The following is a 24052-nucleotide window of genomic DNA, read 5'->3' as shown; positions in this document are numbered from 1 at the left end:
TTACTTTCTAACATCTCTTTTAGAAGCAAAGAATGCTTTCCTCTATCCTCACGCCATACTCATTTTATGCCTTTGATTATCTTTCTCCATTTCTTTACAAATTCCTCTCTGTACTTTCAAAGGAGCAGCAGAATGGCTCTTGTTGCCCCATCGCTTCTCCCACAGCTCCTGCCTGGCTGTGGGCTCTCCTTCTGCACACATATCTTTAGGGCTGGCCATGCTCTTCCATCTCCCCAGCAATAATCGATGTTGAGGTCACTGTTGTGCCTGGATGGCTTTTTCTGGATAGCTGTGAACAGCACATGTCTTAGAGCTATTCCTCTGGGAGTCTGAATTTCTAAAGAGAGAGAGTAACATGCTGAAGATATTAACCAAGGCATTTTTCCCATTCCTGCTAAGTGTTTTCCAAGATTCTGAAGAATACATCTGCAATCTGTCATTACCATATAATTACCATTTGCCAGTAAGCCAGCAAAGGAATTTCTTCTCGAAAAGTAATGCATATAAATGCCTCCTGTGATTATAGCATGCACTCCTTTAACTCAAGTGATAATTCCACTAATGTTTATCAGCTTACCCTTAGCAAGGCACTTGCTTCCTCTCTAATATATTTTTTAGCTTGCCTGTACCAAGTCTGTGACTGAAACAACCTTCAGCCAATTGCGACACTGACTCTTTATTGTTAAATGCCTCTTTCTGATGCTTTGGCTCCATCGAATACCAGACATCCCAAAAACGGTGGGAGGTGGACCAAGCAGCCTTTGCACAAAGAAGAAATCTGATTTAAATCAATGGCATTGTACTGGGATTGTATTTACATGGGTAGCTTTATACTTCAGAGTCTTGTAAAACACATATCCCTTGAAACAAACCACAGAAAGGAATACAGACTTATTCATGAAGCATTCATCATGGAATTTAGTGTTATTGCTTTCATCAAAGGAAATGAGATGAGATTTCAGGATATCCTCTTGGTCAAACTCATAAAGTACATTCAGAAAGAATAATCTAGTTCTGGAGTATGATGAGTATATACAAGTCAGGAGTGCTGATGGCATTCTAAATCTCTGCGTGAGTGTGAGAATCCCTAGCACTGACCACAGGGAATAAGGAGGTAGCAGCTGCGATGGGAAAATGCTGGCTACTTACTTCATAACAAAGTGGGATTTAAAATTGAGAAAGCACAGAAAAGGGGAAGCACCTCGTCTTTGCTTGCTCCTTCCTCCTATCCAGGTAAATCCCATTACTAAACAGCATGGGGAGGAAAGATGCCCTCCAAGGAGCTTGCCAACTTGTATTCATTCAGCTGCCAGCTATCCTAGAGCACTGCTGATGAACGGGCATCTCATCTCAAACACCTCACACTTCTCCTTTGCAGCTCGTTGCATTACAGCAGGTAGATGTTTTAATCATAGCTTCATAAAGTGAACTCTTTAATATGAGCCTTACCACTGATCCATCCCACATTCTATTCCTGGGGGGGGGACTGAGTCTGTTGGGCAATGGAAGCAACTCTACATCCCCAGCAGAAAGAAGCGAAGAGCTGTGAGTCTCACATACCCCAGAGAGGCTTCCTTCTGTGGAAGGGTTCCTACAGCATCATAGCACCCATAATCCTAAATGCACCAATCTCTCCTTGCAGCCACATCTCACAGCCTGACCTTGGTTTTAATAGCTTACCCTGATCACTGTGTGCTGCGTATACCAGTAAGGATCCCTGTGGCATCTGAACGAGGGTAAGCAAGAATCCCTGCCTTATTTTAATTCAGCTCTTGGAACAAGCACAGAGAAGGCATTCAACTCCTCTTGACCCAAATGACCCACAATACTAATGCTGCGGTTGCCACCGTTCACATTTTAAGAACTGAGTTCATCAGCTCAGAGGGCAGCCAACCTCTCTCCACCAGCACAGGCGCTGAGCCGACTACTGCTCAGCTCTGAGCCCCAGTGCAGAGCGTTCCCCAAACCTCATCTTTGCACCAATCTGGCACACTGCTCATCATCCTTATAGCTGTTCTATCATCACTGCTCCTTGTCATCAGCAGAGCTGCTCTCAAGCCAGCAGAGCAGTTCATCAAACAGGGCCAGGACAATGCTGCAGACACAGAGTAACAGATGCTCTTCACAGAATCCCAATTAATAAAACAAAACCCAAATGATTACAAATATGGCTTCATAAAATATTTCCCAGCTTGCTCCAGAAAAAGCCAGGTAAAAAATCCAAATGTACAGTCACAAAATTTAGGAGTAAATGAAAAACAATACTGTTTTTGTGTTTAACATCTTGTTTTCTTCCATGAAAGCCTATGAGACTGATAGAGGTTACTGGAAAGGTGGAGTTTTTCATGTTCGTTTTTTTTCCACTAAGAAAGGAAATCTCATTCTGTTTCACAACATTCTTGTACAAAAAGATATTTGATTTCCTTCAGGGACAACAACCTCAATAAAGGAAACATGAGCCTGCATGCATGTTTACTCTGTCTTTCCACATGTGGGATTTCTCAGCTTTGAACACAAGTGGGGTCATGTTTTGCTGCAGAAAGATATTTCACAGAATATCATAGAATGGCCTGGGCTGAAAAGGACCACAGTGATCATTTCATTTCAACCCCCTTTCTATGTGCAGGGTCACCAACTATGAGACCAGGCTGCCCAGAGCCACATCCAGCCTGGCCTTGAATGCCTGCAGGGATGGGGCATCCACAACCTCCTTGGGCAACCTGTTCCAGTGCGTCACCTATGGGTGAAAAAAACCATTCCCCCTTGTCCTATCATTATCAGCCCATGTAAACAGCCATTCCCCCACCTGTTTATACACTCCCTTCAAGTACTGGAAGGCCACAGTGAGGTCTCTCCAGAGCCTTCTCTTCTCCAAGCTAAAGTAACCCAGTTCCCTCTCTCATAGGAGAGGTGCTCCAGCCCTCTGATCATCTTAGAGGCCTCCTCTGAACCCACCCCAAGAGCTCCACGTCCTTCCTATACTGGGGGCCCCAGCCCTGGACGCAGCACTGCAGATGAAACAGAGAGAAAGAGGTGTGTGCCAGGCATACAGCCTATGGCTGCCACAATAGCTGTCTGTGTTGCAAAGGCAAGAACACTGCTGTCCATGCTAAATCCTGCATGTTTAAGTCTATTTCTTTGCCCTCATACTTATTAGCGTGTTGACCTGAATGTTAGCAGCTGCTGGAACTGTGCGTTAGTATTAAAGAACTGACTCTCCAAATACACTCAGAAAAAAAAGAACACTAAAATAATTCTGTTTGGTTTCTTAACAGAAGGGCCTTGCAAAATGCCTGCACGTTTCTCTAATAATAACTGACAGTGAGCAGCAAAAATCCCAGCAGACAGCAGCCTCTTGACTTGCATTAAGAAAGAAAAGGCACTGGTTCTCAGGAAGCGAGCTCTTCAGCAACAAATTGAAGGATGTCATCTTTTGAAGCATTCAAAAACATACAAATTCCATATTCTCCACATGTCAGCAGACTAATTGCAGTGCATTTCATGTGCTAATGCAGTAACAATGCACCTTCAGGGATGGATTAGGTCTGGTTTTATTGAAGTGGTCTAACAGAAACGCGGTGCCAGACCTGTGTTGGTTTAAAGGCAAAGATAAAAGAGGGCAGAACTTTGAAGGATCTCCCTGCCTGCAAAGAGCACAACTGCAAACAGAGGAATGCAATTACTGCCTGTGCCTGAGCAAGCTGCTGACCTTTACTTAAACCTTGTGAGAGCGCTGAACAACCCAAGCCCAGAAGGAAAACTAGCAAACACCAGTAGAAGACAAAAGAAATAAATGATTTTCCCACCTGCCCCTCTATTTTGCTAAATTGCTTTGCTAAAATCACACAGCAGTGCCTGACCTCATGCCCAGGAGCAGCAACCTCAAGTAGGACACAGCAGTATTTCCCTTTCCCTCAGGAATGGACCTGCTGGGACAGTCAATCCATCTTCCGCACAAAACACAGACTGTCACCGCCTGCTGCTCTCCATGGTAAAATATTTCACTGGCGTTTGATGACAAAATCAAACTAATTTCAGCACTCACGACAGAAATGCCAAGGCAGTTCCCTTGCTACAAACTCAGCTTTGCAACTGCTATGGTCTCCATCACCCCCATAACTCCTGCTGATGTGCCAGAGAGATCGATGCTCCTAAGGGAATCAAGCTACAGCAGCTAAGGCAGAGGAATGGCTTCAGACAAAATAACCTTGTAGACAGTTAAAACAGATGGAAAATGAAGGCAGAAGAAGCCTTAGTGTCATATTCTAAGCCATAAAGCAAGGGGATGACCAAGAAATAGGCCACAAATAGAACCAGCCTGCTTGAAAGGAAAGGTCTCACCAAATCCTAGAAGTGCATCAGACCCTCCATTGGTTGCCTCCCCCATTAGTGGTGTTTTGGCCAGCTCTTTCATGAAACGTGTCCAAAGCTTTGTTTGCTAACGAAGGCCTGAAGTCTGCAAACAATCACATGGGTGTACAATCCCATCCCCAGGAACAGCTGGATGAATTGCTCCTAACAGCCTCATCCATCATTCCCATGCAATATCTGTCCTTAGCCTGTAAGAAAAATACAACTCCTATAAATACGAGCAATGCTACCCTAACAGTGTCCCATCAGTGAGACAGGGAGAGGCTCAGCTGAGAGCTGAAGGCCCTGTAAGGACACTATTAGGATGACATGCATGAAGGAGGCTGCACAGCCTGCATCTTTGATGGCAATTTAATGCTTTTTCCTGCATCATGAGGTGTACATGTAAAGCCTGACTGCCTCATCACTCCTGCTGAATGCTGCATGGAGATCTCCTCTCTTTCTCTTTAATCTAACAGGAATGGCTCAAGGTCACCTGTCCCAGGGCAGGACAAGGAAGTCTGGTACATGTTTTAGCATAAACCTTTACACCTGCAACAGTGCAAAGCCTGAAGCCAGGAAACATCCCAACTCTGCCAGCAAGCTCACCGCCATAATTTATTTTCACTTTCAATTGTGTGGCCATTTCCCCTGCCTACATTTCTATTTGCAGCTTCTTCAGAGCACTGTCACAAAAGCCCTGTTCACAAGGCACTCAGCCCTGCACTCCATAGCACCCACTTTTCTCCACCCAGACACAGAACGTTCGCTTTTAGTTCCGTTTGCTCAGACACAGGGCAGCTGACTGTGACGCACTTTAGATGCAGAACAAAGAGGACATTGGAACAGATCCATTTGCAAAGCAATTGCCAACAGACGGGAGGACCTCTCGTGTTCCTCTGCTTAAAAACCCAGCCATGAGTTTCAGCTTGTGCAACCTGCCAAATTCACAGCTCAATGATCAAAGAACCTCTATCATATATTTTGCTGCCATCATTAACATTTCAGGAAAATGGAATGCAGAACTCCTATATTCACAGAGATGTCATGCTTTTCCTTCTGATTTTAAATTCTGATTGAGGAACAGAATTTGGGATTCTTTACTTGGGATATATTTAAAAGCTCATTTGGTCCAACTGAAGTAAGATTTGGGAAATACAAACTGCCTGGCCTGCATATTGTTCTACTTTGGATTTGTTACTTGATTCTGTGCAGTGATGCACAGATTATTTTGTGATACTGAAGGGGGTTGAATTTGCTCAACCCATTTCATCCTCTGAGAATGCCTTGTGTTTCCACCAGGCATTAACAAGTGACAGGTGAGGTGGAACTGGAGGATAACAAACCTGAGGTGGGTTCTTCTCTTTCATTTCATGTTCAGTTGATTCCTTTGTCCGTCACAGTTCTGTAATGGTTTATGAAGTAAAAATAGTTATGCTAAATAAGCTAGAGATGTACCAAGAGTGCTTTTCTTTCCCTGTTAATGCAACCTCATAGAGAAAGCAAGAGTAGATGGATAAATGCTATCACATGTAATGGGGAGGGCAGAAAACCAACAGCATTTCGGTACCCTGCTGTTCCACACCATGAACAGAATTAGTGACCCTGCCTTCATCTTCAAACAACAGGCATGCAAGGAAAGACTTCCATGGGTCAGCTGTGTCTACAGCAAAAGGGATGAGCAAAACATCACCAAAATCCAGACAGTACAGACATCCTCTGCGAGACTCCTTACAGCTTCTTCCTAAAGGCCTTTGGATGCTGGGGTTTAAATGCAGCACCCACTGTCTCACTGATGGCTTGAGAAGCCATGTGTCTGCAAAAGAAAAGTACCCTTCCAGCTCCCCTCCAAGTTCTTTTCACATCCTATTGTGAATGCAGACTGCTCAACATCACACAAGACATCTGGGTAGGCATGAGGCATTCCAGCTCTACAACAGAACAAAGTCACCTTACCTGTCCTGGCTCAGTACTTCTGCCCTCAGAGAACAGAAGAGCCTGCAGTGCTTCTGATTTCCATCATCCTGAGCCATCCCCACCCAGTAACTCCAGGAAGAAACAGCCTTACAACCGCTTTTCATCTATTTGCTCAGGCCCCAGAGCTGTGTGCCAGTCTGCTTACTCAGTGAAGTACACGTGAAGTACTCTTCATCTGATTTCATTTGGACCCACCATCCAAATCACAGCTCAGCCTTCAAAGTGCTTGTGCAGGCGTCCACGTTCAGCAGCAAGCTTATCCAGGGATACATCTGCAGCACACAGGCAAAAATGTGCAAGTTTGCTCCAGCAGTGGGAGCAGAAGGGTTCCATCCCTGTGCTTTTGCAATGTGCTGCTTGATGCTGCTGACAGATGAACAGGGCTCTGCTGGCTGCTGACTGCTCTCTTGGAGTCCCAGTGCAAAATGCTGCATGGGCTCAGAGCTGGCTCTGCCTGAGGGTCCTGCAGGGGAGGCTGTCTGCATGCAAATGCTCATGCACTGAATGCAGCACCTTTCCTTCGTATCCCAGAAGGAACTCATTAAATCCAATGTAATTTCACTGCAGGTTGCATTACACAGAGTAACCACCGCAGCAAGCCTGTGTTTCTAACATGTTCCTATTATACTCATGAAGAGAGAAGGTGTATTTACTCTCTTTTTTTCGCTTGTTTCCATTAGCACTTTCCTTGACAAGCTTCTTCAGAAGCAGACCAACCCTGCAGCACCCAGACATCAAGGATCACAATACAACTGGAAAGCAAAAACCAGGAGAAGTTCAAGCACCCAAAGCATTATTTTCCTCAAAATACCACTCAGGCAGTGACAACTGCTTTACGAAAGAACAGGTAAACATTAAGTACTTGTCAGGCTGCTTTATATTCAAGCAAAAAGAAAGGGCAATGCAACAGAAGGAAGAGGTCATCCAACCTTTCTCACTTTGCCCCAAGTGTCTCTTTCATAGACCGCACGGAAAGAATTCTACCCCAAATGTTTTTCTTCACATAGTAAAAAATACTACCATCATCTTGCTATCATTTTTCCTTTTCTTATCTATTTTACTGCAGCTTTATTGACCACTTTTTTATATTAAGGCAAAAAAATTGTCATCTTTTATGCCTGCTCCTCATTCACTATGACTTCCAACTCTCCAGCTCGGACTCGGCAACAATCTGGCTGTGGTGGAATGTAATACAGGCTATAAAGCCTGCACCGGAGGCAATAAATACCTGGCAGTTACCTGCCTTCCGATCCACGCTGCCTTACTTAAACTGCAAGAAGTTTAACTGCGGCAACAGCAGCGTAGACCTCATTTGCGTTGGTCGGGTGTTACGTTCAGACTCTTTGCTAATGCTATTTTCTGCTTTGTTTACACCGCAGTGTTACAGTCCCGTTCGTCTGCGTTACCCTTGTTATTGGCATATTGATATGCACACAGCAGCAATGCTTCAGCATGGGAAGAGCTGAGATTCTGGAAAACCATCACTTACTTTTGGCACCGACCAACCACAATGTAAGATTCCTATTTCCCAGTCATCATTTGTTATAGTCAGCCATGCAGGCCAGGTAAATTAATTTGAATATCCCCTTAAAAAATCCTAAATGAAAATCAGAGGAAGACTGTTATTCATTAAGACACAGTTAAGATCGTGAGCCGCATTGCTTACCTATGGATATGGTCCAAACTGCAGCAATTTTCATAATAGCCTTGGTGCGGGAATTGAAGCGGCTGTGCTCAATGGGATTGCGTATTGCTACATACCGATCAAGAGAGATGGCACAGAGATGCATTATAGATGCAGTTGAAAAGAGCACATCTAGGGAAATCCATATAGGGCACAACTGTTTAGGCAAAGGCCAAGCATAATCTGAAACATAGAGAGAAAAGAAATGAAAGGAAAAAAAGAAAAGGAAATAATTTGGGAAGCTAGGCCATCAATTCTGAGAGCTTTTGGGTATTTTCACTCTACGGTAACAGAAAGGGGCACGTGCATGAGAAGCAGACAAGGAAACCTCTCTGGGGGTATCCCCCCAGCTCAGGGTGCTCCACAAACCCACAGCCACTTCCACACAGCTGTTTTCCAAGGCCCATTCTGGCAGCAGTTGAACACAAAGAGACATTAATTTGACAACGTCTCAAGGTGACCGTTCCCACTACCATCCTCTTTTGCACCTTCCCCCAAACCCTTAATATACATTCCATTTAATTATCATTGGTTAATCACAGTTTTTTCAGTGGATTACATAGAGTGATATAAGGGTGATATGAACTTAAATCAGATCGATTCTAATCCTTAGTTTCTGTCTTCCCAGGAGACAGACAGCCAACAGCTCTCCTACTGACAGTCCAACCACCAGCCAACGTTCACTACTCCTCTTAAGCATCGTCCCCAGCTGGTTTCCCTTAAAAACAGAGCAATACTTGCCACCTCACACAGCAGCTGGGATCGAGTGGCTGAAGTTTAAAAATTGCTCTGGGGGTAGAACTGAGCAGTACTGTTTGGAGGAACAAGCAGAGCAATAGAGAGGACTGGCAGCCACGTCCGGCAGCAGCTGGCGCACAGCTGATTTGGGAGCCTGCATTTGTGAATCAGTTTACACAGGGCTGAAGCATGGCTTGAGAGTAAAAGTGACCCAGAGAGATCCTCAGGAGGCACCAGTATTTCAATTAAAGCTCAGAGAAAATTGATTTTTGGATGATACTCCCATGTTCTAATGCCTAGAATGGATTGTGTAAGATCAATGGTGCGTCCTTGCCAAGCACTTGGCTTCCAGCACACATAGCAAAATAAATCAACAGTATCCACAGCAGCTGGAAACATGAGAGATTTCATAATAGTTGCATAATGAGGTATTCTTCTATCTTCATTTAGAACACAGATATCTAAAGCAATCTTGAAGTCTACCCCAAGGACCAGAGACGTCACTCTACAGAACCAATGTTACAGTAAGAAAGCTGCTGCTCCATGTTACCAACCCCAAATGGAAAGAGGGAAATATTAGGCTCAGAAAGCATATTTTGAAACAGATGACTTGGATGAAGAAAGACCCATATTACCTTACATGCAAAAACACAGGATGAACAGAACCAGAGGAAATGAATTAGTTGTCCTGTCGGAGCCCGTGAACTTTTCCCAAGGAGCAGAGCAGAACAGCTCAAACACATGAGCTCATTTAGTACTGGGAAATCCACAGAACTGCTGAGTAACTCACAGAACCCACAGCAGAAGAGCTCAGGCCTGGGGAGATCCACCTGCTCATCCAGCAAATCTGCACCATGCCTGCTAGAGGGACAGACGTTGGATGGATATGAAAGCAGCAAGCACTTAAGAGATCCTTACCAAAGGAAACCAAGTGCTGTGCAGCTGGAGCCTCTCCACTTCGAAAAGCACCTCTGCTCTAAAGATCCATTGAGCTTGGTTAAATTATGACTTCATGAAGCTATGATTGAATTCCAAGCCTCCTGCAATGAGCTTAGGACAAAATTGCCATTAACCTGCAATTTTCAGAACCTTAGGTAAGCGCATGCCCGATTTGCTGTTTTGTCACCAATGTCCTTTGAATTCTAGTTGCGCTCCCTGTCAGCAGCAGGAGGCTCTTGGGGCTGATGCTGCTGTAGCACTTCAATGAACGTTTGAGGGGAAAGCAAGCCTCATCTCCTGCAGATGGTAAAGGTGCTCTTGTACAGCCCTGGGATTTTGTTACCAGCTCAGTCTAAAATCCATTCTGCTTTTACATCTGAGCTGAAGAAAAGCACTGGGGAATGTGCTGTGATGGATGGAGCAGTCCTGGAGAACACACGTGGGGCAACCATGGCTGTGCAGCACTCTATGCCCAGAGGGATGCTGATGGCATGGCTGGGTCTCCCCTCCAGGCAGGCAGCCAGAACACCTCAGGTGTCCCCAGAAAGCTGCAGGCTGCCCTGTGTGTGGGAGCATTGCCACAGCAGTGGGCACCTTCTGATTCCTGACATTTACCAGACCTGGGAGAGGTTTCTACAGCAACCACTTTTCCAGCATTGCTGGATGATGAATAGCCTCTGTTTGAAGAAGGAGCAGAGCTAGCTGAACACTTCCCAGAGCTGATTCCCACTGGAGCTACTTCTGCTGTTGCTGCAGACTGGGAAACGGCACTATACCCAAAGAATTTACAGGAGCAAAAGCAGCCATAAGTGTTCATACTCATGGGGACAGCTGAGCTGCTCTGCTGTCAGCCCTGGTGCAGCATGAACCACCACCTGCCCCAGAGCTGAGCCCTTTCTCACACACAGCTGCAAACAAGATGAGAACAATGCTGCCCAGAGTCAGCACCCAGGTAAGCTGTCAGGATGTGTGTAAAGACAAAGGTGATCCGAGAGCCCTCCTAATGGCTGACCCTTCCAGCCTGCAGCACCCCAAGGCACTCTGTTGTGCTTCTGGCTGAAAAGGCAGTTAAGTGAGGAGATGTTTTACCTTCCCAAGAAGTTTCTTAAAATGATCTGCGATAATAAAATGCCACTCTGGAAATGTGTAGAAAGGCAGCTTGTTATGCATGACTACACCTTGATGCGAAGGGCAGAGCATAAAATGCTATCTCAGAACGCAGTTACTTCCATGCAAGCACAGTGTGTGTGTTTGAAATACACCTACACGGCACATGAAGCCAGTGATTTGAGCCAGGGGAAAAAAAAAAGTTGATGCTATTTCTGTTGAAATAAATGTACAAAACATAGGGAATGTACCCCAGGACTGAGTCAAGATGCAAATAAATACTGAAAATAAGCAATTTTACACATTTAAAACAATCTTATCCTCAGAAAGACTCTATCTGCAGAAGGTAACATTTCTCTAATTAGTTCTATCTTCTCTCATTTTGTACATAAATGATATAAATTACCATATATTTAGAATTGCAGAGGACTGAGTGCAATGAATTCTTGGACCACAGCTCTTCTAAGCTTTAATAAATGCATCTCCAATTGAAAACATGCATCTCAGTCTAAATTTGCCTCTGGGAAGAATGAAACAGTGCTAAGCACCTGGATAGCAACACCCAAATTCTTTGGAAGAAACACTGAGTTTTGTGCTTTGAATTAATCTATGCCACTGAAATCAGCCTAACATTAAACGCATTGGCTGGTAAAGCTGATGGAAGGAAATTAGGTGAATCCAGCAGGCCAGAACAAAAGGAGACATTTCTTCACCCACTGCATGAACAAAGTGCAGACTTTTTTTGCCTCCAGACATTTTATGGATGCTGGAAGTTTCCACTGGACAAATTTGTAGAGAAAAGTGCATAGAAGACTACTGCAGAAACGTCGCTTCTTGATCAGAGGTTCTGGTTCTGATTAGGATAAAAAAACAATGCGTGGAATCCTATAATCCTATCCTATGTATCCTATCTTCAGCTTCCAGCGCTGAAGAGCATCTCATGGAAGCCAGGCAGTCAAGCTTCCTCATCTCATTGGAAACATGGGTCAAAAGGCTCATATTGAACCAGGAGTCATGGTAACAACCCATGGTGCGGGTTTTTTATTTACCTCCCACACTTCAGAGAGCTGAAAAAGCAAATTGCAGTTCCTATGTGCCTCTGAACAGCTGAGATGGCACTAAACGTTGGCAGCAAAGTAAGGAAAATCAAAACCATTTTGGCAAAGTTGGAAACCATCTCTGTCTGCAGCTAATTTGCTGTCAGATGAGAGCTCCCTTAGTTTTTCTGTGTGCTTTCCACCAAGAAAGATGGCAGCAATTAAATCTAATCACTTTTGTCAGAGGTTTTATATATGTGGGTTAAAAGTGTTGTATAACATCGTTGTCATGGTCATTTTGCTCTTTGCTGCACAAGAGTCAAAATTAGAGCCACTGCAGCAGGAGGGGACCGAACAATCCAAAACACAGAGAATGAGAGCAACATTAAATACATGCAGTGGTAAAACAAGATTACTCCAGGCTGCAGGAGAAGAGCTGAACCAGAAAAAAGCATTTGAACCTGTGGATGAAATGGTTGTAGGGTTGCAAAATAGACCGAAGCGGATACAAACCCACTCCTCCTCCTCCCCAAAGGCTTTGATATGATCTCATGAGCTCTCCACAGCTCTTTGTGCTCAGCTGGAGTTGATACCATTTGGCGAACACATATGCATAAACATACCTCACACTACAAATGGTCTTGCCCACTCTATTTACATTTAGAAAAGTTGTTACTGTTTGTACATATTGACTGCTTTACAGCACAATCTGCCCCAGGATACCCCCAGGGAATACATGGTGCAATGCTCAGGGCAGAGCTGGTACGATGCTGGGTGACAAAACACCTGCTTACACCACGATAAAGCAAAGAGTTATGTAAAATTCATCACTGTCACTTCAAAAATCGTTCATGGCAAACACAGCGAGCTGCAGCAGTCATTTCTTTTCCAGCCATAAAGAGGAGTTTGGAAAAGGCTTCAGAAGAAATTTATGGTGTTAAGCCGGTGCTCTGTAAGTGTTGTGACAGATAAAAATGGGGAAATATCCTTCAAAATCACAGAAAAAAAGAATAAGGCTCCTGATTACATTTTATATAAATAAGCATATACATATATTGCATATATAGGTTTATATGCATTATATACATATACATACACGTACATAATGCATACACAGAGAAAAACACAAAACCAAGAGGTGCAGAATAAGAAGAACTAAAGATGCTTACCAGTTCAGATACAGCCTCTCTTAATGTTGTTTCTTGTCTTCACCAAAACTTAAAAATCACAGAATTATGTCTTGCATTGGGGTTCTGGCATGTACTGTCTCATTTTAACTACTGGTAGCCTCAAACTAAGTGAACTAAAAATGGAAGGAGGTCATTATTGAACTAAACGCAATCCCAGTGCCAAGCACCATTCCCAGCTGTTAAGATGGCAACAAAAGATGAGCTCTCTATGACATGTTCACTGAAGCTACCTCGGCGTATCTGAAAGCAGTAGCCCATAAGGAATGGCCAAAAGATGACACCTTCTGGTAGATTCTGCATCTTTTCAAGATTTTCTTCCCTGTTGCAGGAATACACACAATTGTGGGCTATGCAAAAAAATCAACCTTTGCCCCGTGGCCAAGTGGTGGCACTGAGTGATGCGGTACAGTGGGCATGGTGGTGGGTGATGGGTTGATGGTTGGGCTTGATGACCCTAGTGGTCTCTTTCAACCTTAATGATTCTACGCTAATGGTTGTTTTATCCCATTGCCACCACTAACCTGTTGCTACTGAAGCATTTTATGCAAGCAGACTTTCCTGTATTCACTACAAAGTTTCATGGAAGCCACAGGCTTTACAAAAATAGAAAGTAATTATATACGGTTTTAACATTACTGCACTGCACTATTCCCAAGGGACTAAAGAATTTAGATGATTTTAGTCTTCTCTCTTATCTAGTAAGTGAACTATTTCTTAGCCCAAAATAGCATATCAGCAAGTGTAAAGCCACGTGCCTTCTTTTTGCTAATTTATTTCCTTCAAATTTACATAGAGAAATGATTCAGAGACATTCGTATCATCTTGAGAGTCACACGACCAGCCGTGCTGAAAACCTCCACGTGCCTGAGAAGTACAGAACGTCCTGCTGAACCCTTTCAGTCCTCAGAGATTACCGCCATGTCCACAGAACAGACCACACTCATGCAACCCAGATTCCTGGCTGTAGGAATAGCTGGGCTGAAGGGCAGCAGTGCCAATGCTTCTGATTTCATCACCGACAGAGTGGAATTGAATGTTTCTCTGACATATTGAACTCTCGGATGTTGGGTTACATCAGAGCTTAAGCTTTTAGTTTGTGTTTTTCTGGAGAAAGCTATTTAAATCCCTTAACAAACATGGATTTGAACACAGCCAAACACGAGGACATAGTGTCCACACAAAGAAACTCCAGATGCAGCCACAGATCTCCAAGCAGGCTGCATTTTTGAACACAGTGAGCCCCCAAGTGTCCCAATAGATGCTCAGCAGAGGATGGGCTCTCAGGTAATACGATCAGCAAGGGGGTGGGAGGTAAAAGAAACAACCAAGAAAGAGGAGAGTGACACAACATTTGTGACCACCGCTTGAACATCTGCACCTTAAAGATTTTGCTATGGTAGCACACTACACAAAGGATTTACCCGTGTCTGTGCCACAGCCCACATCCAACTCACAGAATCATTTAGGTTGTAAAAGACCACTGAGACCACCAAGTCCAACCCCAACTTTCCCCACCATGCCCACGACCCACGTTCATCAGCGGCACATCTCCGCTGTTCTTGAACACCTCCAGGGACGGTGATTCCATCTGTGCCTCTCTTTCTGAAAAGAAATGCTTCCCCTAAAATAAGTTTAGGCTGCCCCACTCCAGGAGCCTGGATTAGCCCTGGTGCTATTTTTATTTATCCAGATAAGGTGTTTTCAGGTAATTTCTCAGTCTGCCATACCTTGCTTTATGGTCAGTATTTTTCCCCATAACCTCAATGCTGAGTTACTCATAAGGAAGAAAAGGAACACATCTCAAGAAACAGAGCACAACATGAGGCCAAAAAGAGATCCGCAATTTCAAAAGCAGCCATTGACTTTGCCTCCTGTTTGCTTACAGGATGGGAACAGGACACAGCCTCCACTTTGGCCTTTGCTCAGTGTGGTGACATGCTAACAGCACTCCAGTTCCAATGCAATGTTCAGCATGCGCTTAAGTGCTTTGATGGATTTAGGAACATCAAAGCTGTTCAGTGAATCAGCTCCGCTTCTTACTGTGCAGCACACCTTCCTCAACTGGAAGACAGCTATTAGGGACAGTGGGTTAATTATCTGGCTGAGCTGTTTGCCAGTGTGAGTCACATTCTTCTTGCCTGATGAGGTTAAAAGCCAGCACGAGCAGTCCTTGCTAAAGTGTGCTCAGTAAAACTGAAAAAGGCAAGAAATCACTTCAAGCAAAAGAGATAAGCTATATTTTGGTCATGCTCACAGATGTCTATTTCCAATTCCAAAATATCTCAGGAGGGCTTGCAAAATGCATTCCCTTTTTAACTTCCTCCAAGCCCATTGCCACATTGCCATGTCTGATTCTTCACAATTAAGCAGGTAGAAATGGCAGTGTGGGAGTGCTCCAAAGAAACAACCGCAAAACACAATTTCCAGGGTTTTCCAGGAAGCCCAAAAATTCTGCTCCAAATCCACGAGTGCCACCTGCTGTCCTCCTACCACTGAATGCCTTTTTGACTACCACACTCCGGTGGCTTCTGAACAAGAACAGATATACCTCTCACAATGGGAGAATTACCAGTTTGGAGTTCACCCCTTCAGAACTTCCTCTGTGGGAACCTGAATGGTGACAGAACATCTTCGATGGTTTTCACACTGAAATAATTTGTTAGCCCAGTGTTTTTCACACTACCCACTTATTCCAGCCCCAGAACCATCACCATGGCAGAGCAGAGGAGCAGTTCAACTTGGACACTGATTGCTGTTAGCTGCCCATGTAGGATGCTCAAGCTCTGTAACCACAAGAAGGAATAAAGGCACCTTCCCTGGCAGAGCAGGCTGAAGTAGCCCAAAGAAACTATGCATACAAATGTGGAGCTGTATAACCCTCATACCTCAGCGACACCAGCAATTTGGCGCTTCCCCATTTTGTGAGGACACAGGAACACTGGAGGCTCTTTTTACAGGCCTGGGAAATCATTTTCCACAGCACGACTGGGTCTGGAAGCAATATTAGCAATGTGGTGCCTGCTGGAAAGCACATTTCTCTGTCAGCAGCACAGCAGCTTTCCTAGACAGCCCAGACACCTGCAGGACATGGATACGCAAGAGGAGATCCCCTGGTGTGATCTGCTCCACTCCTGTAACCACAAGAAAATACCAACTTTAAAGGCTCTCATCTAATCAAGCCTCTCTGCATTGAGCTACAAACAGACATAACCATGCTCTGCGAATGTCTCAACATTAAATCTCAGAGAGAAGACAGCTTGCAGAATTCATGTAGGTATGTTGCAATGTTTTTTCCTTTCTCATATTTGCAAGCCTGCAGGCTGACTCTCCCCTCAGCCCAGGAGCAGGCTATTGGCAACAGGTTGAACTTCAGCCCCTCCTGTAGGATTTCTGCCACAGCATGAGCTGGAATCAGCCCTTCAGCTCAAGCAACCACCCAGCCATTGGGTGTGACAGCTCAGCTTGTAACACTGCACAATGAGATGCTAAAGATTAGTATTACTGTAAATAATTTGATTAAGGCTGCCCACTACTTACAGCTTCTATCACAAAATACTCGAAACTTAGATTTAAGCCTAAGTGCTTTCATACTAGAGTGTTTATATCGTACAGGATGACAGACTGTTGTCAGTCTGCTGCATGAGGATCTCAAAGAGTCAAGCCAACACAAAGATTCAGAAACACATGCGTGTATGTAGAGCAGCACCTGTAGAGCAGGTGCATCTCTCAGCAAAGAAGAAAACAAATGGGCAGCAATATTATATATATGTTTGCGTGTATATGGGATATAAGGAAAAAGTTGCTTACATTAAGGGTGGTGAGGCAGTGGCACAGACTGTCTGGAGAGGTGGAGGTGCCCCATCCCTGCAGACACCCAAGGTCAGGCTGGATGGGCTCTGAGCACTGATGGAGCTGTGGGTGCCCCTGCTCAGTGCAGGGAGTTGGACCAGACGGCCTTTAAGGGTCCCTTCCAACTCAAATTCCATGATTCTATGATCAACTACTCCTGATTTTATGCCCCCCCCCCCCCCCCCTCCCAAGACACAACGTAGGTACATTGTTTGCAATCCTGAGAAGGATTAAAGACAGCAGTACTTCAGGACGTGATCCTCTTTCACATAACAGTATCTCACCATGTTAGAGCATATTCCACACAGGCAATATTGGAGAGAAGGTGAATCTTAACATATGACCACCATTTGGGTACAGCTGGACTCCTTTCTTTTTGAGATATGCTGAAATTGTAAGGCCCATTATAAGTTCTATTAACATGAAGTTTAATTTAATATGGGTAAATGAGGTGTGGGTGTAGTGATGTATTAGAAGCAATGCTATTAGCCAGAAATTTATAGTGGTCTCATGAGGTAGAAAAGGAAACTAAAGAAATGATATTTAGTTAAGTTCTATTATTGGGTGTTTTTTTTATATATAGACTTGTTTTTGCTTTGTAATCAAGTGCAACATTATTCTATTATTGTGGTTATACTGTTATTACAATGTACTTGTGGTTGATTACGAATCAAAGCCAGTCATAACTATGATAATAAAACAAAGTGTTAGCATAATAATCTAGCAAAATGTAATAAATGAAGTGTTGCCATAGATTCAGCAGATATAAGAGAGTAATATGGGTACCCTGGTAGAATAGTTACTCCCAAGATACTTAACACAGTGTGGGCTAGAAAACACCTGAAAAAGAATCTATATGGAAAGAAGATAAAGTAAGGTGGAATGGGTATATTTTAAAAGCTTCATTTTGGAAGCTGTTTCCCCCATGTTTGTGCTTTTCAACCTCAACTTGCCATATTATGTGCAACAAATAACCCTGTTCTGCTGCTGTCCATCTTGGATGGATACAGCTATTTAGATTTTAACAGTAAAGCAAACTGACAACCTTCATCTTCTACTCTGCTGATAAGCATTCATTTCGATAAGGGATAAACAAAAGGTTAACTTTTCTGAAGGCAAATTCAGGATTTTACCCAACAAACTCAAAATTTGCACAGCGGAAAGAGAAGTAGTCACCTTTCAGAACAAACATGAGGACACAGCTCTGCTGCCTCTTAAAACCAGTCATCAATATTCATAGGTGTCAGATATGCATTTACAGCCTTCCGCATCCCAGTGGGTGCCAAATAGGTATGGTAAAAGCCTGTCATACAATTTCCATATCTCAGCAACACCAAGACTTCTTTCTACAGCTGTTGCGTTTGATTGCGGATGGAAGTAGACTTCTATAAAAACAAACAAAACACCTAAAACTTACTTAAAATAAACACATCACAAAAGATTATGCATCAGAAGGTGGAAACAGATTGGTCAGGGTAACAACTGGTATATTGTGATATCTCCAACATAGTCAGAGATGAGAGTCTGAAGCCAGCACGTCAACAGGAACAGAAATCAAACCACGCAAGAAATAATAGAGAATCATCAGAATCCTACCAACAATCTTGTCTTGCCCACAAAATACTGCACCTTTTACATGAATAGAGAGTGATTAAAGCCATTCCCCCTTGTTTTAACTCAAAGGTGGGAGATGAAGGTTAGATGTTGAGGAACTATTTCACAGAGAGGTGGTGAGGTCCTGCACTGCTGCCCAGAGCTGCGGTTGCCCCATCCTGATGGCATGGACTGGTGAGGAGCAGCCAGCCAAGGAGTGTGGACCTGGGTGGAAGAAGTGGTCTGTAGCTTGAAACTAATACATGAATCCAAAGTGTTGATAAAGCACGTACTGGTAATCACAGCCTAGGCTCCATGACAAGTTCATGCACAAATTCCCTTCATCTCATTAGCATCTTTAATGACAGTTCTGGCAGAAAAGAGAGAGAGGATTACATTTTGTTTCTCTTGTGAGTTGTCCATTCAGAAAAGGATTGTATTGCGTCAATAAGGCTGTGTGCAAATTAGTGCAAGGCAGAGAAATTGGCATGTGGCCCTTCTTCCATCAATGTAATTTCCATTTAATTACTGCGCAAGCAGATGAATCACATCAGAGCCTCTTTCCCAGCATGTGCTGATAAAACAAGAAGTGGGAACTTAATGGTACTGTTACCACTATGTCTCAGGGATGTGAACTACCCTACAAGGGTATTTATGCATATTTTAATGAATATTAGGGAACTGTAGAGTCAAAATTTCAAGGGATACGCCACATGAATTAGAGAGAGACTTTAAAACCATCACTTGCTCTGATGAATTTAATGATATCGATTCAGCAGTCAGATGCAAAAGGAAGTAGAAGAAAAAAAATGAGTTAATTCTGAATTAATTCATACAATCCTGGAAAGATTCATAATTCAAAATATGTATGAGATGGGTATATTTACCTTAAAGTAGATCTAAGTGCTGTTTGGAGGTTTGACCTTGCTTCTCTCATGATTCCTTTCCATGTTTTGCACAATAGCAGTCTATACCACCTATATATGTAGGCTCCCGAACAATGGTGGTGATTTTTCCATGCTTTCAAGCTCAAAAGATTTGTTGGTCCATTTCATACACTGAAAACATTTCACTGGCCCTTTTCTTATCACCATCACTTATGCAGAGCCATAAGGCAAGGAATTTTCATACTATTACATCAAATATCACAGGATGTACCCCAAAAGAACAAAATGGTGGAAGGAAGCACCTATCTACATGCAACAACAGTCTTCCTCAGTGAATGCAGGGCATAATTCCCACACAGGATGAGGACGAAACAGTTCTATCAGTTATGCATCAAGTCAGAACCGAGTACAGAAACGCAGCTGACCAAGCATAGAGTGGTTCTGCCTTGCCCCTAAAGCTCTCCAATATCTGCAGCTGCAGCCAGCACAGGAAAATGAGCCATATGTTAATCTTTACAACAGACGGCAAGTAGGACCATTCCTGGAAATTATAACTGCTTGTTGGCAAGTGCGAGGCACACAGCTAACTTGCTCCTCCATCCCAGTGTCATTCTGCTGGGGTGAGTGAGAGGAAGGAGCAAGAGCTCAGCATGAGATATAAGCATCCTCAATATTTAGTGTGTGAAAGTGTTGCTGGAGAGGAAGCAAGGGCCTTTAGGGTAAAAGAAAATAAGAGTGTTTGTAATAATCTGGTGTGGGGTATTCCTGATGAAACCACTGAGATGCACCAGCTAATCCAGCATGGTCATCCCTGTGTTTTAAATGCCAGCTCCTGTATTCACTGTATGTAAGGCAGGCCACTGCATTTCCCACATCTGTAAATTAACTTAATGTTTGGGTAAAAGTCGGGAAGAGTGACTATTCTTTTCTCCTTGCTATTCCAAGGAATTTATTCTCTCTTGAAATCCCTCTGTTTGCAGAAATCAATAGAAGCAAATGTCAGTCTGCAGGCAGCTCCCTTGCTTGCTGAGCAGCTGCTGCTGGAGCTGCAGGCTCTGCAGTGTGGTTGGAGAGGTGGGGCACACATTAACTGAGCTGCTCTCCAGATGGACAACAGACTGGGAAAATGAGAGAGGCCTGAGCTGCAGCTGAGGTTTGCAAAGGGCCACCAAGGTTGGGGTGAGCGTTTGTAGCTAAGAAAGTCTTTGCAAGAAGTTATCTCAGGTAAAGATACATGGAGATAGATCGATGCCGTGCCATACATGTTGTACACTAAAATGAACTCAGCCTTTGCAAAATGCCTGGAATTCTCATTAAATCACTTCCCTTCATTTTGAGAAGTGTGTTTCAACACACCCAAGGGTGGCTGTGCCTCACCCAAGAGCAATGCTGTTCTTTCTCCCAGATGAGGCTCCATCTGCCTATGGGAAACACATCAGCTGTCTTCGTTTGACGGGTGAGCCTGGCAAACCGCCTGGCACCTTTACAAAGCAGCGAATTTATCTCCAGAGCTGTTTATTGTCACAGGGTCTTTCTGCTCCTATATAACAGTTCTGCTTCCCCTCACTGTCTTCTATCAATTCCTGGTTTGCCACAAAACACGTAACTTTATATTTATCTTCAACTCAACTCATAAAAGTTAATTACAATGAGGCAATGCACTTACAGAGCTACTACTGGAGCTAACAGGCTACTGTCATAAAAAGTAAACAAAAAATTCATGCATTTTAAAGCACATTTAGCTTCACTGATTTAGAAGCAAATTGGGCATGAGATGATTGCACTGACAGCATTAAAACTACTGTTGTATTTAAAGTAACATCAGTTCTCCTGTAAAACAAAGATGTAACTATACTCACTCTGGGTTTTGGGGCTTCACTGGTCTTATAAAGCCCTTAAAATCCCGTAGATTTTAAAATCTTTTGCATTCAGCCCAGGTTGTTGCCTTTTGAAAGAAGGTTGCAAGGCTCATTTACTCCTCCTTACAAAGCACAAAGGGACATCAGAAGCTCTGCTATTTTTCAGCCAACAGCATTTGGACTTTCTATTTCAAAGCTTCTACTTGCAGGAAAGTTGAGGATGGCAAAGATAAGAATTTTGATTTGGAAATGAACTGCTCAGAGATTTGTCATGGCTTTCTGTTGCTACACGAATCCCACACACAGATCCAGACTTCAGCAGCCCAACAGCAGGCAGACCTGAAAGCAAACAGTCTCTGGAAAACAGGAGATATGACTGCAATAGCTCTGCCTTACCAACATCTGGCAGTAACAGCATGCAGTGAGTCAGAAAGCCTTTTCAGCTCCTCATTCCTGTGAGATCAGGAAGCTCTCGTTGGAGTCTACAGTTTTGTTTTCCTATTTGGATCATAGAAAATCTGATTTCTTTGTCTGAGGTGATTTGCTTCCTCCACCTCTGCATTTATTTGTACGACCAAAACCAACCAGCCAACCAAAAAATCCTCTCTTGCAGCTAATCAGTCCCAGAAGAGATTAGTTTTCTTCCAACACAAAACACAGAAAAAAAGAGAAGCACCTCAAGGAGCACCAACCACAAAGACAACACAAAGGCAATGGCAAGCAGCTCTCATTCCCAAATGCAAAAGAATGTGAATGTCCATTGAAATTGGGAACATCAGAAGGGACAGTGTTCCTTCCCATTCCATTCCTTTAGGAATAGGCTCCCCAGGGAGCTGGTTGAGTCACCATCCCTGAATGTGTTTAAAATCCATCTGGATGTGGTTCTCAGGGACATGATTTGGCAGAGGGCTGCTAGAATTGGGATAGTATAGTTAGGTTGTGGTTGGACTTGATCATCTTTTCCAATCTAAGCAATTCTATGATTTTATGATCAGGACCTGCAGTATGAGAAACATTCCAGGACACTGACTGTATTAAGTCATTTTACTGCCACAGGTGCCAGCTCATTGCGCGTTACCTACATGCATCATGAACTTCTAATGGGAAAGTCACACGTGCTTTGTGTGCATTGCGTTGGTAGAGATTTCCTTACACTCAGAGGAACCAGTGAAACCTCTGTGACCCTTTTACAGGAAGGATGCTACTGTAGTTGTGCCAAGAGCTACAGCTGTCACCTGGCAGAAGGAGTATAAAGAGGGATGAGGAGGCAAAGAAATACTGGTAAAAGCTCCAGCCTGTCTGAACAAGCTGCCAACGTTCCCCTTGACCTTACTGTGCTCAGGCTCTGGTGCGTTATGCAAGAAGCCATTCCCCAGATCCACCCGTAAGCATGGGGAAAATCACAGTGTCACCCACCTGCAGGCTGCTGGCACTGACCACAACAAAGGAGGCAGCAAAATGACACTTAGACAACAGGATCTACAGTTTCCTTTAGCATTCTTGTTTCACCTTTCTACATTTAGAGAAGAAAACAGGGTAAAAGGGGAGGGAAACGGAGAGAATAGCTCTTCTCTTTTCTACCTGACAACTCCCCTTTAATCTCAGATACATGGATTCATGCTTCCATGCAGCCTTCAGCAGATGAACATAACCAGTTTTTCTCAGGCCTTTCTGCAGGAGGCACCATCCTTCAAAGAGCCTGCCAAACCCACAGGGAAAATGATCAGAGTGTGCAGCATCTCTCAGAGCAGCTGGAAATGAGGCCCAGGATGAGCTCAGCGATGCACTCAGGTTATCGGGTGGTGCAAGCATGGATTGCACATACCTGCCTCAAAGCAGCCGTGTAGCCATCTGTATGACCACCCAACCCACCACAAACAGCAGCTGTTTGGTTTGGTGATGTTTTCCCTCATGCTGAGTCCACACACGGCAGCAGATTGGGGGCTAAAGGCTCCATTAACCCACAGCAGAGTACGCAGCCCGTTGCTTAACAGCAAGAGGTGAGGAGAAGCAAAAGAGCATGTTTACAAATGGGAAGAAAATATTATTCTCTGGTGTTTTCTCCTAAAGCTGGCGTGTGGGCAGGATCCTCTTGTCAATGGAAACGAGCACGGGGAGGATAATAATAAATATCGCTGCCTACACAGAGAAGAAGGATGAAGCCAACGCTGAGCGATACACGGCAGTACAGAGAGGAGAAATAATAAGAAAGAGGCAAATGGTGAAAAAAAATTACTGGTGCTCATCCTGTGTCTGTATCTGACAGCAAAAATTGGTCTTCAGAGCCCCACAAACTGCTGCTACAATGTGGATTATGGATGAGCTCAAATTAGTAATAAGGACCGGCAACGAAACCACCAGGCTCAACACGTAGCAGGTGAGAGAAGCAAAATTCAGGCTCTCATAAAGCTGGCACTGATTGACAGCTGAGCACAGAAACCTGCTTCTGGTCCCACAGCTTTGGCCACTTCCCATGCAAGGTTCTCAGCAGTTTTCATGGGGCTGAAATACAGTTGATAGGCCCTGGTGATGATGGTACTCTTATTTCATAGAATCATTAAGGTTGGAAAAGACCTCTAAGATCAAGTCCAACCGTCAAGCCATCACCATTAGCACAAGAGGTCACTGGAGAGCAAACAGAATGGGGACACAAACTCCCTGATACCACACAAATAGTCCACCAGTAGCAAGGGTAATCCTGTCCCTCCTCCAGCTTTCCACAGGAGGAATGCTGTAGAAATGGAGACACTTCTGCAGAGTTCTCATTTTCAGCAACACAGCTTATTTTGTTTTAAAAAGTCTATTGACACAGAAGCATTTGGAGCAACTCTAGCTGCCATGA

The 24052-nt window shown here is 43.9% G+C and overlaps 1 protein-coding gene across 18 annotated transcripts in view; it reads right to left on the bottom strand.

The window, feature by feature from the left end:
- HTR2C (5-hydroxytryptamine receptor 2C) overlaps nt 1–24052 on the bottom strand; it is a 190530-nt gene that overhangs the window by 4932 nt on the left and 161546 nt on the right. For 10 of the 18 annotated variants that reach the window (XM_015860223.3, XM_085544508.1, XM_015860225.3 and 7 more), the window contains one exon: nt 7994–8194. The exons of 5 other annotated variants lie outside the window; for them this stretch is intronic. In XM_015860223.3, coding sequence (XP_015715709.1) covers nt 7994–8194 — 201 coding nt within the window. Of the gene's footprint in view, nt 1–5696; nt 5756–6306; nt 7117–7993; nt 8195–9384; nt 10321–24052 lie in introns of those variants that run through there. 3 more of the 18 variants (XM_085544512.1, XM_085544515.1, XM_085544516.1) reach the window with 3 other exon arrangements.

This window comes from Coturnix japonica, chromosome 4 (assembly GCF_054131305.1).
Source record: "Coturnix japonica strain WE chromosome 4, WE-NBRP24, whole genome shotgun sequence".
NCBI lineage: Eukaryota > Metazoa > Chordata > Aves > Galliformes > Phasianidae > Coturnix > Coturnix japonica.
This window is presented reverse-complemented; position numbering and strand designations above follow the sequence as displayed.